Here is a 15,899-nt window from a genome sequence, read left to right as displayed (position 1 = left end):
AAAAGCTTGTTTAGTGGACTAACTTTGCACTTGAAGGTTGCCCGTTCACTTACGTTTTAACAGGTCTGACGCTACTATGCGCCCCGGCTGTATCTAGGCTAACGGCTAACATGCTAACTATTATTTTTATGTCACTAGTCACTTGAAACAAATTTAGGACGATAGGAGACAGGTTGAAATAAACCGAAATTTCCCTTCAACAGTGAAGTTCAAGGATGTGAACATTGTCAAGAATCAATAGCAGTAAAGGGGAGGTGCCCAAAAGTCTTGACTCTCTTGTTCTGTGGGAAAAGGAAGACAAAGTGATGGAGTTGTGGAGTTAACAAGAGTCTGTCTTTAATTCAGCGTGCATCTGATTCACCAACCAACACTTTAGTGATAGCTCTTAATTTTAAAAACATCTTATTCCCACTTTCTCTTCCAACTAAAATAACACAGCTAACGAATGGAGCCTGGCAGTGAGTTGAGGTGGAAAAATCCAAAATGTAGAGTGTTTTACACAGATGCAATTTATCTTTATGGATTATACTGATGCCGAATTGATGAGAATACTGATTACATTTGATGCCTTTTATCTAGTGTTTCTAGAATTATGTGTTCTTGCAAAGATGTAGGGAATTGTTAATATGCCACACTTGTTAAAGGGAGTTTGGTATAGTATTTCCCACCAGATGCAGGAAGGGAAAAAAAAGGAATCTAGGTGTAGTCTTGCAAAAAGTAACCTTGCAAGATCCCCAGTCTTTGCTGCAGGCTGGTATTACTTTTGAGACGACATTCAAGTTTAACTTAAATAAATGAATCAGCCCACCAAAGTTAATACTAACAGACAACCCTTCCTTCAGCCCTCCCTCTGAATCTCTGTCCATCCCACCCCCTCATCTAAACAAACAGACACCAGTATGTATATTTCTCACGAGAACTCGATGTTGTCCGTCACAGGACTCTTTCAGCTGTTGGCTTCGTGATTTGTGTCCTTTCAGGCCTGTGAGGGGGTCAGGAAGGGGAAGAGAAGATACGAGTGGGTGGGGTGGTCGTAAAGAGAATCGGCGGTCAGATATACATTCTCCCGTCTGAGAGAAGCAATGGCTCGTCTGTGTCTGTGTCGGTGGTGGGCTGTGTACACACTTGGCGAGAATGTGGCATTTTCAAGTATTATTGTGAGTCTGTCTCATGTTTTCTTTAGAACACTGTGTACTTGTTAAAGTTAGCAACCTTGTGTTCTTGTTTCCTTGGATTTTGGCTACATATTCAGTCATCTCTGTGTGCAAAATAAATCACTGCTAAATACTGACTGTCCTGAAAGCTTAGAAGTGTGATAGACCTTTGGAGGAGCTTAAAGTTTCGTACCAGATGGGGATTCGAGGCAGTGTCTGAGGAGGTGAGGGGGTCACATATTTCCCAGAGAGAGACCCGAGTCTAGGCTTCACAGTCGGGCTTAGAGTGGAAAGCAAAGGGCAGAGGTCCTGCTCCATTTTTCCTGAATCTCTCACTTTACCCCCTTTTCATGTTCCCAGCCCTGATAGGACTGGATGGAGAGAGATTAGACTGTTGGTTCCACTTAGTTCTCATATGATCTCAGCTAATATTTGTCAAGCTTGATGTTGTCAGAGGTTGTCAGCGTCAAGCGGGGGAGTCGCTACAGGAAGCGGCGAAGGGCCTGAAAAGGGAATGAAGCCAATTCCAGTGGAAGGGAGTCAAGGGGACGACATGAATGCAAATGTCTACATTGCTCCTGGAAACTGGCGCCATTAAACACAGTAACACAAACAAAATCAAAAGATCACCACCTCTCGCGAGCTAAATAGCCGGGATCAAGAGGCGTGTTCACATAAATACAAAGTGTCATCTCCATAAGCGCTATCTGGTTCAACCTGTCCGCCTCCTCAGCAGCTGGGTAAGAGGGCACAGATAGGCCTGTCTGACGCCGGCGACACACATTATTCATAAATCCTTCACTGCGGGGCAGATATACCCGCAACTGGTGATGCAAGACACATCAGGAGGAGGAAGGAGAAGGACGGCTGGGGAGTGTGATGGCTTCCTCGTCCACCCCCGCCGGTTGTGCGCGGGGCCCACGTCGTCAGAGCCCATGACACTGATTAATGAGAAAGCCGTCTCATCACTATAGCATCAGGGTAATAGACTACATGGAGAGTCAATGGAGGGAGACTCCGCGGGGTAAAGTGCACGCCCTGGCCTTATATCAGGGTGGAAACAGGAATTCTGTGATTTATGCAGTTTTATATCATGAAACACTTGTTGGTATTTTTGATCTCGTATAGTATACTTCTATACGAATGCCATGGCAATAAAAAGCAGTGGTCTTTTGGCTTGTAAAGGAAGTGGCCTGCATTCACATTTCAAGCAAATGTGGCCCATATTCGATTTTGTTTTACTCTCATGTGACACAGAAATGGATTTTTTTCCAATCAGATCTAGGCAACATTCAAATGTGGCCCTAAATCCGATGTCTGACCACTGGCCTTGCGACCGCTGTGAGAACGTTCGTATCTGAATCTAGTGTTTTAGCAATACCTCCATGGTTTTTCCACGTCATACTTCACTGCACTGGAACGACAGAAGGCTGCTGTAGCCATAACACCGCTGAGGTAGGCTGACCCAGTCTCCAGCCAGTACAGCCCAACTGCCAGACACCTTCTGATGGAGACAGCTTACCTACATGCCTTGAAGCACCAACAGAGATGTCTGAAAGTAGCCTTGGACATCCCCACCAATCCTGCCTCCTCTCCCAACCACGCCCACACTTCTCTCTCCACAGAGCGACCTGCAACAGCTGCTAACAGAGCTACCACTATGGCTTTTGCCTTCCTTCACCTTCTCTCCGTCAACTGCAACATGTGACGAATTGTCATCTGACCTCTGCAGCAAATCATTCCAGAGCTGAACACTTGCACCGCTATGTCATTCATTTTTTTTCCCCAAATGAATGTTTTATTTTCACATATGTGTGACGCTATTGGTTGCATGCATGGGTGTAGATTTCTGGATGGGACACAGGGGACATAATATTTAGAACATGTGCATTTGTCCACCCCCAGTAAAAACATGACAGTAGCACAAGACATTTATCTTTAATTTGAAGCATATTAAAGACATTTGCACCATAAATTGATGCAGAAAATACAGAGTTCGGTGCTCAAAATGCTCTGTGTCCCTACAATGTTGAACAAAAGCTGTGCCCTTGGTTACACGTGAGGCATTTGTGAACAGTCGAGGCAGGAAAATCATATCTGGGGAACGTAGCCTTAGAGAGTCCGAAAAAAGAAGATGATGTTTTGAGCTTTTGAGTCTCTCCTGTCCCGTCAACCATCACGTGACCCCTCAGATGAATCTTACAACACGGTGAGTTTATAATTATGTCGGCAGTCTGTTCTAATGCACTGCTTGTATGTTTTCCTGTGAAAAGTAATGCATCAAATTTCGTACATATCCCACATAATCACGGGCCAGTACTTTGTGACTAATCCATGCATTTGGGAGGGCCGCGTTTACATGACCAACGCACTGATGGGAAAAAAAGTAGGAAGTGGACTTGTAAGGTGGCAGGTTGGGGCGGTGGATGGGTCACAAAACACAGGACTTTCACCAGGACACTGATGTTGAGAACCATGTGAACTTTGAGTCAACGTGTTTCTTTCCCTAAACACTACGTAACTTTACGTCAAGTACATGACGCAATTTGTGGGATGCTAAATCTTCAGGCCTTTACACACTGAGTCTGCTTTTTATATCCGAAATTGTCGAATGTTTAAAAATAAATACAACCTCACGTTGCGTCAATCACGTTTGCACACTGAGGCCACGTTTTTGTGCGTTTGTCGCATCCGTCAGAGTCTTCAGAGACGTTTGACCAAGAATCAGTGACGAAAATGTCGAGACACAGAATCATTTCATAACTCAGATTGCCACGTTCAACAGGTCAGATAGTAATATTCAGGTGGATGATGATGATGAAGAGGAGGAGGATGTAGACGGCGAACAGAGGGTGGAGGACAGCTCCGCCCTTCATGCAGCTGCGGCGCCAAATGAAAGACAGGGAGGAAGTGGTGACTCCAGTTGAGAGAGGCAAAGGAAGAAATCTTTTCATTTTGTCACATGTTGCGGATTTTCCCAGCGAATACAATAATAAAAAGCATCGGAATCAGTGTCGTCGCGATTTTTTTTTTCAGATGAAGGATTAAAAAAACACATCCGTAAAACAGACTCAGTGTGCAAAGGCCTGTGTATGAATTCTACATGATTATTTTTATGGGATTACAATAGTCAACCGTGCTGTTGTGACTTTATTACACTATATGTGATATTATTATTATCTTCGCATGACATCCTCACAGTGACACGGGACCAAACAGCGGGTTTACAGTCTACGATCAGCGAGTATTTCACTGTAACTCGTCTCCACAGTGTCTAATGTGAAACAAGTTCGTCTCCAGCTGCTTCATAATTTCATAACTTTTGTGATATTTGTCCAAACCCCTAAAATGCCTCCTATTATGACTCCACTAAATCTGTTTTTCACAACACCTCCCACACACACACACAAACACATTCACACTTCATTACGTTTGCTCTATTCTTTTACACCATGAGTCACCACAAGTTAAGTGCAGCAATCCCAACATTCACTGTCAATTCCAACACTGATATAACACAGAATCAGAAGATGCATACAGCATGGTGAACATTTTCTCTGCTGGGGGAGGAAAAAGAGAAGAACATGATCCATCAACAACTAGGCGCTGTGAGCTGAGGGGACATAAGTGGGACATGCACTGTGGAGGAGGAGGGAAAAAACGCATGACCATGATGTCGGGATGAAAACCTCCCTTTGTCCCTGCTCTAGAAATTCCGGAGTTTAACTGAATTACTGCAAATCCAATTGAAACACACGGGATAGCAGTCATCCATGCATTCCTGTGTGTTCTCAAAAAGAGCCTCTGTGTGTCTGTGTGTGCATTTCTTTTTCCTGCAAATGCAAGTGTCCAAAGTGTGGAGAATAACATGCGCAAAAAAAAAAAAAAACACGCCTAGTGGAGTTAAATCATGTGGCTGAGATCACTCCTGTCTTCCACCCCTAACCGATGGAGAGAGCACAGAGATCGGCTCCGTGCGCTCCCATGCCCGGCTGCACGCTCCCGAACCCGCCGCTTCCAACCCAGCGAGACCCGGGGAAATTATAATGGGCGGCTGCCGCAAATCAAAGCAACTTCCCCTCCTGTGTTCCACGGAGCGAGCTGCTGGTGGAGGAAGAAGCCGATGCAGAGTCGACCTGCCCGGCTCCAACAATTCCACCGACATGCGGCGGATAATACGAGCTCCATAAAGACAAGGTTTTTATTCACGGCGGTGGCGTTAATTCCCCCCATAATGGCGTTCATTTATCACCATCCTGTCTATAGCTGATAACAGCCCCCGGGCGCTCCTGCGATCCCCGTGCAAATTTATCGACGGATATTAATAACAACAAGCCATAACTAACACAATAACACACACATGCAGCCACGCCGGCTATTGCGCTAATTGTGACCCCGATTCAAGTCGCATATCCCAGTCAGCGGAGCAACGTTTCCACATCGGACAGCTGCTTTTCAGGACAGTAAAGATCACACACACACACACACACACACACACACAACACACACACACATAAAAAACACAGACATCACGCGAAGAAGAGAAAGAGATGGAAAATAACTCACATTCTGTCTCCGGGAACAAGCAGGCGGCTCTCCACCATCATATCGGGCAGAAAATCCAGATTGTAGGATGAAGTCATGTTGCCTGCCTGCCCTGTGTATGTGTGTGCGCGTACAGTATCGTGGATGTGTGTGTGAATGTGTGTGTGTGTATGTGTGTGTGTGCGCCTCCGCCGCTGTGCGCCCTGCCTGATAAATAAAAAGGAGCGTCGCTCGCTCTCGCCCAAACGGGAGACGGAGAGGGACAGGTGCAAGAGCCGAGGCCTCCCCAAAGGCAGTGTAGCCAGCCGCACACACACTCTGTCCGCATCCAGCAGTTGTCACATTCTCCTCCTCCTCTCCCCCATTCGCGTCTGCTGCCTTTTTCTCTTCCGCCGGTCCTGTCTGGAAATCCGCTCTGCAACAGCGCAACTGACGGACTGTTGGAGAGCCAGGTGCCGGAGCCGGGGAGGCGTGGCGCATAACGCTGCAGCTGATCTTTAACTGTTAGGGCTCCTCAGCCGGAGATGGCTCCAACCAGTGAGTGTCTCAGACCCGTCAGGCGTCATGATGGACACGGATGTCCTCAGTCTACATTGCCTTAAATAGAAGGTGGTTTAAATTATGTATATTCACATGTTGGTGTCTTCCAGCACAAAATATCCACTCACTCAAGACACACCCGTTAACCACTGGATATAATGAGCCACTGGCAGGTTAACCATTAAACACCTTTTCTCATCAGACAACCTGCTTCAACACATTTAACCATCTCCAGACAAAAGTAGTGCCAATTTCACAAGTATTGCTCAAGATTCTGGAGCGACTATTGATTTAACTGTCCATTGCCCACCAGAAATAAATGTTGGCATCATACGTTTCTGCAAACCACAAATGTTACATTTGTACATTTCATACATATCGTATCGTTTCTAAAGTGACGTCAAATATGAGCTGACTTTGTCACCATGAGGCGGAGGGGATGGTGGATGGCGTGACACCTATGCAAGATGGCTGCCAAGCTGCTGACCAGCAAACAGGTTGGTTTTCTATGTGAACCATCGCTGTGTTTCCAGCATTTTTTTTTTGCGACCTGCACCTGTTTTTCCAGTGGCTTTGCAGACCCCAAATTTGGGTGTTTTTTAGCGCCCCCTCACTGTGTTCCAGCTGAATTTTTTGGCCCCAAAACATGGGTACTTTTGGCAACCCGTCACTGTGTTTTCAACAGCTGTTTTTTAGCGACCCATCGCTGTATTTACAGCAGATTTTTTTGACCCCTCAACACTGATGTTTTTTAGGGACGTGCGGCTGTTTCGTCTAGTGGCTCTGCAGCCCCCAAATGTGTTTTGTTTTTTAGGGACCCATGGCTGTTTTTGCAGCGACTTATTAGCACTGAATATGAATATTAGCACTGGGTGTTTTTAGCAACTTGTCGCTGTGTTTCCAGCTGCTTTTTTTGACCCCCAAACATGGATGTTTTTTTAGGGATATGGGGCTGTTTTTCCAGCGGATATTTTTTGCCCCCAAATGTGGGTGTTTTTGGCAACCTGCACTGTGTTTCCAGCAGTTTTCCAGCCACTAAACATGGGTGTCTTTTTAGGCACTTAGGCTTTCAGCCCCCAAATGTGGGTGTGTTTTGGCAATCCATGGCTGGTTTTACAGCAGCTTATTGTCCTTGAACATGGGCGTGTTTTTTGGAAACCTCTCACTCCGTTTCCAGCGCCTTTTTTGGGCCTCCAAACGTGGGTGATTTTTGCAACCTGTCACTGTGTTTCCAGCAAACGTAGGTCTTTTTTTAGGGACTTGTGGCTTTTTTTCCAGCAGCCTATTAGCCCCCAAACATGGATGTTTTTAACCACCCCTTACTTTGTTTCCAGCGGCTATTTTTTGGCCCCTAAACATGGGTGTTTTTGATAACATGTCACTGACTTTCTAGCGGATTTCCAGCCCCTAAACTTGGGTGTTTAATAGGGTCTCATGGTTGTTCTTCTCGTGGTTTATTAACTTCCATACACGGGTCGTCACTGCGTTTCCAGCGACTTCTTTTGGCCCCCAAAAGTCGCTGGTTTTTAGGAACTTGTGGCTGTTTTTCCAGCAGCTTATTAGCTCTCTAATGTGGGTGTCTTTTAGTCAGCTGTCACTGTGTTTTAAGCCGATTTCCAGTCCCCAAGTGGGGGTGATTTTAGGGACTCTCAGACATGGTTGTTTTTTACTGACCTGTCGCTGTTTTTCACCGGGTGATAGTGCCATAAAATGTGGTTGTTTCTTACTAAGACACAGCTGTGTTTTCTGCCAGGGATACTGCCATGAAAAGCAGTTATTCTTAATTCCAAAATATGATCTTTCCCTTGTTTTTTTTAGTAAACCTAACATGTTAACCACAGCTTTGTTGAAATGTAACATTTCAATGTATCCACTAAATGATAATGTACAAATGTAACGCATCTATGTTTCACATTAAAATACAATGCCAACATTTTGTCTGATGACTGGGTTGCGATCTATCGATTATTCTCTCCGTTAATATATTAGTTGCTTATAAAATATCAGAAAATCGACATGAATGTCAATCAGTGTTCTCCAAAGCCCAATATGAAGTCCTCAAATATCTTGCTTTGTCCACAACCCACAAAGATATTAACTGTCATAGAGGAATAAAAAAAAACTGAAAATATTCACATTTAAGTAGCTGGAGTTTGAGAATTTTTTTTATTTTTCTTAAAAATTATTCAAACCAGTTAACAGATTATCAAATTAGTCAGCAATTAATTCAAAAGTTGACAATGAATTGATAAAAACATTATGTGCTGCAGCTCTGAAACTGATATCTTTGTCTTAGACCGTAACAATTATAAAGTGTACTACAAAAAGTACATTGTTCCTCAAACAAGATTTCCCTTACTAAAAAAATAACAGAAAGAAGTGATAACAAAGGACTGGGAATTAGGTACTGTTATTATTTAGCCATGAATCTTTGTTGCTAACGGTTTTACGTTGTCTATCTGTAACCCATTGTTAGTGCTGATTGTTTCTTAACAGGGTGCTAAGTAAGTATATTACTGTATTGGAGAGAATCGGACCATAAATGATGCTGTAATGTGAAATATATACATAGTTACATAGTGTATAGATTTTTGATTGATCTTGTTACTGTGCAGAAATTCTCATTTCAATGTGGCCACTGTGTTGAAGTAGCAAGCTCAGGGCTCTAACAAGAAATCACAGGGTTGCCTGACAAAAAAAAGTTGAACATGGCCCAATGTGTGCTGGCAATTAAATATGTGTGTGCAGAATTTTGATGACTGATAAATCTTCAAACCCATTATTACCTAAACTGGCCTTCCTGGATCACATTTTATTATCTCACTGATACCTGAAACGCTCCCACACCGGCGCATGATGGTTTTGTTAAACACAGGGCTGTTTTCAGCCTGACCGCCCGCTAAATACAATGCACAATCATGATTCAGAGCATATAAACTGCAGACTGTTAGAACAGAGCATCACACATGTGACTTAATAAAAGCACGGCCAGTTAGATGATTTACAATCAAATGAGTTGGCCAAATTTGGAGAGGTGCAATTACGCATGGGGATAGCCTAGTAATAATGAACCAGCCCATAATTTGCTGCAAAATTGCTGACTCTATTTTACGCTGCGTTAATTGTGTGGATCCAGCATGCCTCCCTGTGGAACCGGAGTGGGCTTGAATGCACCCCTGTGCAGCACGTCTACCAGGTTGCCCCATTTCCTCCCTCCTCCATAGGAGAAAAGAGGGGAGGCACTCCAGTAAAATAATGAGCCTCTCTTAGACTGAGAGAGGCGGCTCTCTGGGGGAAGAATATGAGTATCTGGGTCAATGGGAAAAAAAAATGTGCTCAGTATGCACACATACAGCGGGGTAAGTGTATGGCGTGGGTGGGACTTGGCCCGCAGCTCTGCTCGGGGGTCAGTCTGCATGTTTGCTTGCAAGGAGCGAGGTCAGAGTATGGATGGGAAAGGCTGATCCTACATCAGCACCTCAGGGCCCGCAGCGTCCCGGGAGTGGGGACGACGCTGCATGTTTCACCGTACTTGACCCCTCGCAGAACAGGGGTTGTCAAGGACATTATGCAGCATCATAATTGGCTGCGTTTCCATGTTCAGGTCTGAGATGATGCTCATGGCTGTTGTTTCAGAGGACGACCCATAACCTAACCCAACTTGTTCATGAACTGACAACAGCAGGACGCAAGGTAACAGTGAAATAAGACAGCACAAGATTTCAGATACACCACCAGTCCTTTTGTCTAAACAGCACATCCGCTATTTCCCTCTCATTGCATCCAACATGTTCAGGATATGCTCACAAAAACTACAACTCCTATAGAATCTAGGCATGCCAACGGGATATGGTTTTATTTGTAAGTGCAGATTTTTAAAAATGAGTCTCAGAGATGGAGGAGGTGAAGAGAATTCTGTTTGTGATGCTCAAAGCATTTAAGATATACATTTAAATTTCAGCAGCCATATGTCCTTTATACCTGGGAAAATCCATAGACATCAATAGTCTTCATTGAAACAACTTTCGACTTAAGAAATAGTATGAAAACGTTGACCACAGGGAATATTTTTGGTGTCTGTCTATAGGTCAATTTTGCCACTCTTCAGTTTAGTAGTAGTACATTAGCACTATGCTGTACCTCAAGACAGCTAATAAAGTATTCATGCTACACTGGTTAGCTAGCTGCTGCCGCTCTGTATCACCATGCATGTATTGAAAGAACTAGACATAACACTGAATGCAGGGCCCCGTTCATTCCTATGAGAGTTGCTCAGTGACACATGGAGCCAAAATGGTTCAACTGCCATGTATAAAATTAACCAGATGATCCAGGGATTATCAGGACTACTTTGACACATAGATCATGTGCACTAGAGACTTACGGCGACCAAGCGTGGCCAAGTGGCTAACTTCAGCCGGCCGAAGAAATAATTTCTGGTTTAGCGTACCGGTAGCTTGAAAGGGAATGCAATGATTTCATCTTGCAGCTCTTCCAGACCTTCCAAATGTTTGATCCGACCAAAAGGATTGGATCCTGATAGTGGAACGAGTCTTATTTCAGGGGTCGTGAATGTAAGTCTATGTGAACTTTTTGGGCCATAGGGCATCACGTGACAGACCCCAGAAACTGCAATACCACTGTTCAGCCACTATAAAAATTGGCTCCAAAGCCTGGTGCACTCCCTGGGGGCCCCTGGACTTCGCACTCCCTCAGGTGGGAGCTAGCTTGCGTTGCCGCTCATTCTCTCCGGTAACCCTCATAAGTAAGCGGCTTAATTGTGAGACCCCTGTAGCATAGTTAACTATCACCGCTAGCTGTTGTTAGCACTGTTTGCAGTATCAGCACTGCTAGCAGTGCTAAGCAACACCACTAGCTAGCTCCTGCCTGGCCGGTACGCAGTACAGAGCAGCTAGCTAACCAGTGGAGATCTGAGAGTGGGCCGTGGAAACCATAAAATCGCTAGCCACTTATCTGTGAGCAAAGCCAATGGAAAATAAAAGACACTTACAGCACAAAACATTAAAATTTCACCACCTCTGACTGGATAGCACTTCGAAATGTGGTGCTAAAGCTCAATGAATCCATGGAGCGCTTGAGTTGTAGGAAAGCGCCAATTATATTTCATGTCATGCTGTGTTTTTTTCTGAAAAATTAACCGAAAATGACACTTGAGACAGAGATCCTGAAACCTGGACGAACTATTCACATGGCTCGATACCACTGCATTTTTGTAATTTGGGTGACCTGACCCTTTAAGACCGACCCAGTCACGTCACGGCTGGTATCTCAGGTAGGTGACTGCTGACTGCACGCATGCAAACAACTTCCAAAATGCAATAAAAAAAGAAATTCAACCATATCACAGCTGACTCTTCACAGGAAAAACACCTGTAAGTGACAGCGCTCACTGTGATTACTACATGAGAGACTTCAGTGATAACCATCATTTAAAAACCTGGGTAATGATAGTAGGTATAGTGAGAAGCTGCATGTGTATGTTCCTCCGTGTTTGCCAAAGGCTTACCAACACCTGCCTCAACATTTGCAGGCGTGTCAGCTGCTGCGGCGGAAATGCATCGGGTTCGAGGCGAGTAGACTGGAACGCATGTTCTCATGTACGCCTGGTAAACAATCCTGCAATCAAATCTCCTCATTTGCTCCGAGTTCTCGACAAATCCTTTCCTCCTGTTCTCCAAACAAAATGAATCCATCCATTAATAAAACATGAACATACTCAATTTTCAATGTAGTCATGTGAAACCGGCGGCTTTAATATGCAATTTGTGTTGCAGCTGTTTAATATTGCATTTAATGTGACGTACGTGTTTGTTAGCATGTGTGCGCCGCTGTAGTGCTTTCTAAAAAATATCCTGCACTTCCAGGAGCTCTGAAAGGCAGGTGATTTAAAAAGCAAATGTAATCGCTCGTGTTACTTTGGCATCACAAACCCAGTGTTGCATTTTATAAAAATCCACATGATTGAATCGAGAAAATCACTATTTATAAGATGAAAGTCTTCAAGAGGCTGAGAGTGATTACTTTTTCCTCTCCCTCCATTTAAGACACGCTGACCCTGACCAACAGGCTGAAGCTGATGTAAACACTCAGGTCTATGGAGGATCAATCCTGACCCTGTGCCCTGTGTATGACAATGGAGCCTATACACTGATAATGAAAGACCCATGCTTTATTCCTCAACCTTGGTATTCTCATGTGATGTGCACTGAATGGCGTGAGGACAGGAACACGTACATTTGTCCGTCTTTACAAAAGAACCAGGGTCAAAGAGCGAGCCCGCTCCTTACAGAGCTGTGAGCGCATTCATGGAGGTGAAGTTTGATGAAGAACCTCTCAGTCCTGCATGTAAAGATAAGTCACAAGGACAAGATACAGTAGTGACAGGTAACTGTGAAGACGACGTTGCTGGTGAGCAGTGCTGCAACTGTTTGAATTGTTGTTATTGTTCACAATTCTTTGGGCAAATCCATTTATGGTAGGGTTAGGGTTAGGGTTAGGTATCGTGCTTGTTGACTTTGCTTAGCAACATCAGACACAACCTGCCGAGCACTTGAAAGCTGGCTCTCCGCTCTCTGCAGTGAGATATGTTCGTACTATCGGAGAACTTCAAGCCTGAAATATCACCTCAACAGAAAGCATTTAGCTGCGAACCAGGACGTCCGAGCTAGCACAGCCTCTGCTGCTAGCGCTAGCAGCAAGCCTCGTCAAGCCACACTCGATTAGGCGTTCAGGGGGTATACAAAGCCCTACATGGGCTTGGACCGAGCTATGTTGCCAACTCCATTGTTAACTATTTGTCTCCAAGAACATTGTGATCATTTGCTGGTTTATTGGAAGATCAGGGATGCAGCCTTTGTCAAAAATGACAAAAATGTTACAGACATTTAGCAAAACGTCCCAGAGGCCAAAGCAACATCTTAAAATTAATTTCTAAAGCTTCTGTATGGCTGACCACTGAACTATGGAAAAGTTTAAGGCAGCTGCGATAATTAAGAAAGTCAGACTGTGGAAAAACTTTCCCCAAAAAATGCCGTCTTTCAGTATAGAAGTCTGGCAGGTGTTTGGAATGTAATGACACATCTGCTCAGTCTCTTCAAACCTTCAAATCATTTCAAACCTTTCCTGAAGACATTTCCTGAATTTTTTTTTTTTCCTTTTGTTTTGCATGCCACCACAAACCTCCAGAATTACATCATCATGGCCTGCCAGAGGACCTCTTAAAAATGAAACATCACAGTCTGCATGTTGTCGCTAGCACAGAGTTCATCCTTCGACCACAACTGACAACAAAGAAAGCGCCATATTTAGAAGACGACAGGAGAAAGACGTACAGGAAAACAAGACGTTTGCTGTGTGGAAGTGAAACTGTTTACAAACTTGGCACAACTTTACATAGCTGTCCAACCCGACGCCTTAAAGGTATACTTCACTGCCCAAACAATCATTTGTATATCAATTACTCATTCTGTGTTATGTTGAATTGTGACAAAAACTGTTTGTCTCACATGCCATCAGTAAACAAAGCATTAAAAAATGAATATAATTCTTAATGAATTGAAGTCAATGGGGTCCACGTTTAACAACAGCAAACTATATTCAAAACATCTATTTACAAACTCTCACACAACTCATGCAGTATAATCCAAGTCACAAAAATATTGATTTTAGCTTGCTGATCACAGAAGCTGTTGGTCTACCACTGCTTCAATCAGTTAGTTTGTCGTACCAACGGCGTCCACATAGAGCCTACGCCATAGCCTGACGTGCACCTCCCAGGAAAACTAACTACACGTCGCAGTGACGCAGACCTCCTGTCTGTCTCTGTAAGCTGAAACCATTTCCCTCAGTGGAAACAAAGCTTTTATTTACTTTAATTTCACAGATCAGAAACAATAAATTGTGAAGACAATAAAGCCTCCACAAAAATAGCATTTTAATTCTTGTGTGTGATTTATCCTGGCTTCATATGAGCAGAGGAAATCTCTGCTAGTCGCTAGGCTAATTTATACAATGTAAAATGCCATAGGCTTGTGCTAATAATGTTAGCATGTTGTATTTGTGGGGAAAATGTGTCCAGATAAAGACAAGTGTTCGTCTGTGAATGCTGCGAGTAATAGTGAAGCTGATTTGTGTACTTGTGTTTGAAACTGTCTCTATTAAGCCATGTTTAATGTGTGTTTAATGTGTGTTAACTTTACAGCACTTCACAAAGAGCTGACCCACAAGCATAAATCCATAGTTCGAACTCACTTATGTCAGACAAGAACACAAGCAAACTAGCGATGAAGGCAGAGGTAGACCAGGAGCACCCGTTTTCAGTGAGGTAAGATTTCTGTTTTTATCGAATGGAATCTGGCTTTGAAGAAAACATAGATAAGTTTCACTGTCAGTTCAATTTTAAATACTAAGTTTAAGCAAAAATGGATGTGTTTGTGATGTACTGAGCGTACGACTGGATAAATGAGACTTGAATTATACCGCATGAGTTGTATGAGAGTTTGTAAACAGAAACGCAGACCTCTATTACCTCTATTCATAAAGGATTTTCTCCGTTTCTGGATTCTCGTTCACCCCGGGAGGCATGGAAGAAAAAGAAAGTTGTCTCTGAGAATTCAACATAACACGAGGTGAGTAACTGAAATACAAATGGTCATTTAGGGAGCGAGGTATTTCTGTAAGACGTGCATCCTTGAGCCTGTACTTCACTCACAGCCAGTGGTCTGACCCAGTGAACACATCACACATTGTGTTGTGCCATATTTTCTCCCTACTGTTGCTGTTGTTCGGCTCTTTTTCCCACCCTCACCCATCACCTCTCCTATCTCTCCATCTCTTCACCCTAGGGCCTCATGTTCTCCCAGATCCCGCTCATGGCAAGGTCTGCCTCTGCCCTCGCTTGCTCTCCTACTTTTGTCTTTCTCGCCTCTTCCCTCTGTCTAGTTATTTCTGTCTTCTCTCCGCCTTCATCTCTCTCACCTCGGGCTGGGGGGGCTCAGCTGCCCGAACAATACAAATCGATCACTTAGAAAGGAGGAGAGGGGAGGGTGGAGGAGGAGGAGGAGGAGGAGGAGACAGGGTGGGGTGAGGAAAAAGAAAGAGACAAAGAGACAGAATCAGAAATAGGTGATCTTACAGAGCAAATTAAAAAAGAATCCTAAAGGAGCGACCGTGTTGTCGATCACACACTGTAAACTATCACCCAGGCCTCTCTGTGCTTCCTCCATGCATCTTACCCAGAGGAGAGGATTGTGGGTAGCTGATGGCGCCGGCTTTTCACACGTGAATATTTAATGAAGGGCTCATGAATAATTCAGAAAAGCAAGCAGCTGCGTTTGAGCCTAAGTGGACATGTGAGGAGCCCGAAACCAGACTGACCCTGACTGCTACTGTTCATCCTCACCGCTCAAACACTGCAGGAAAACACATTCTGATCAGTGTATATATTCTACGCTACACATCTGTGTGTGTGTGTGTGTGTGTGTGTGTGTGTGCAGATGAATCACTTCCTAAATGAAAGGATGATAGAGGCGTCCCAATCTAGTCTCCCCTCTACTTTCTTATTCTGTCAAGTGCACAACCCCAGACCGAGGACCAAACACAAACAGAGATGGATGCACACTCCTCCACATCTCCGCCGCA

At 44.1% G+C, this 15,899-nt stretch overlaps 2 protein-coding genes across 38 annotated transcripts in view; one reads left to right on the top strand and one right to left on the bottom strand.

The window, feature by feature from the left end:
- Nucleotides 1-15,899, bottom strand: part of celf2 (cugbp, Elav-like family member 2) — a 321,704-nt gene that overhangs the window by 205,471 nt on the left and 100,334 nt on the right. For 2 of the 37 annotated variants that reach the window (XM_050036332.1, XM_050036337.1), the window contains exon 1: nt 5,721-6,191. The exons of 29 other annotated variants lie outside the window; for them this stretch is intronic. In XM_050036332.1, the coding sequence (XP_049892289.1) occupies nt 5,721-5,797 (77 nt within the window). In that variant the 5' untranslated portion in view covers nt 5,798-6,191. Of the gene's footprint in view, nt 1-5,720; nt 6,197-15,899 lie in introns of those variants that run through there. 6 more of the 37 variants (XM_050036343.1, XM_050036338.1, XM_050036320.1 and 3 more) reach the window with 5 other exon arrangements.
- The window catches only part of abcc9 (ATP-binding cassette, sub-family C (CFTR/MRP), member 9), a 555,625-nt gene that overhangs the window by 500,774 nt on the left and 38,952 nt on the right, over nt 1-15,899 (top strand). The window lies entirely within an intron of this gene.

The sequence above is a fragment of the Epinephelus moara genome, chromosome 23 (genome assembly GCF_006386435.1).
Source record: "Epinephelus moara isolate mb chromosome 23, YSFRI_EMoa_1.0, whole genome shotgun sequence".
NCBI classification, from domain to species: Eukaryota; Metazoa; Chordata; class Actinopteri; order Perciformes; family Serranidae; genus Epinephelus; species Epinephelus moara.
The sequence above is the reverse complement of the archived record's forward strand: the minus strand, read 5'-3'. Positions and strand labels throughout refer to the sequence as shown.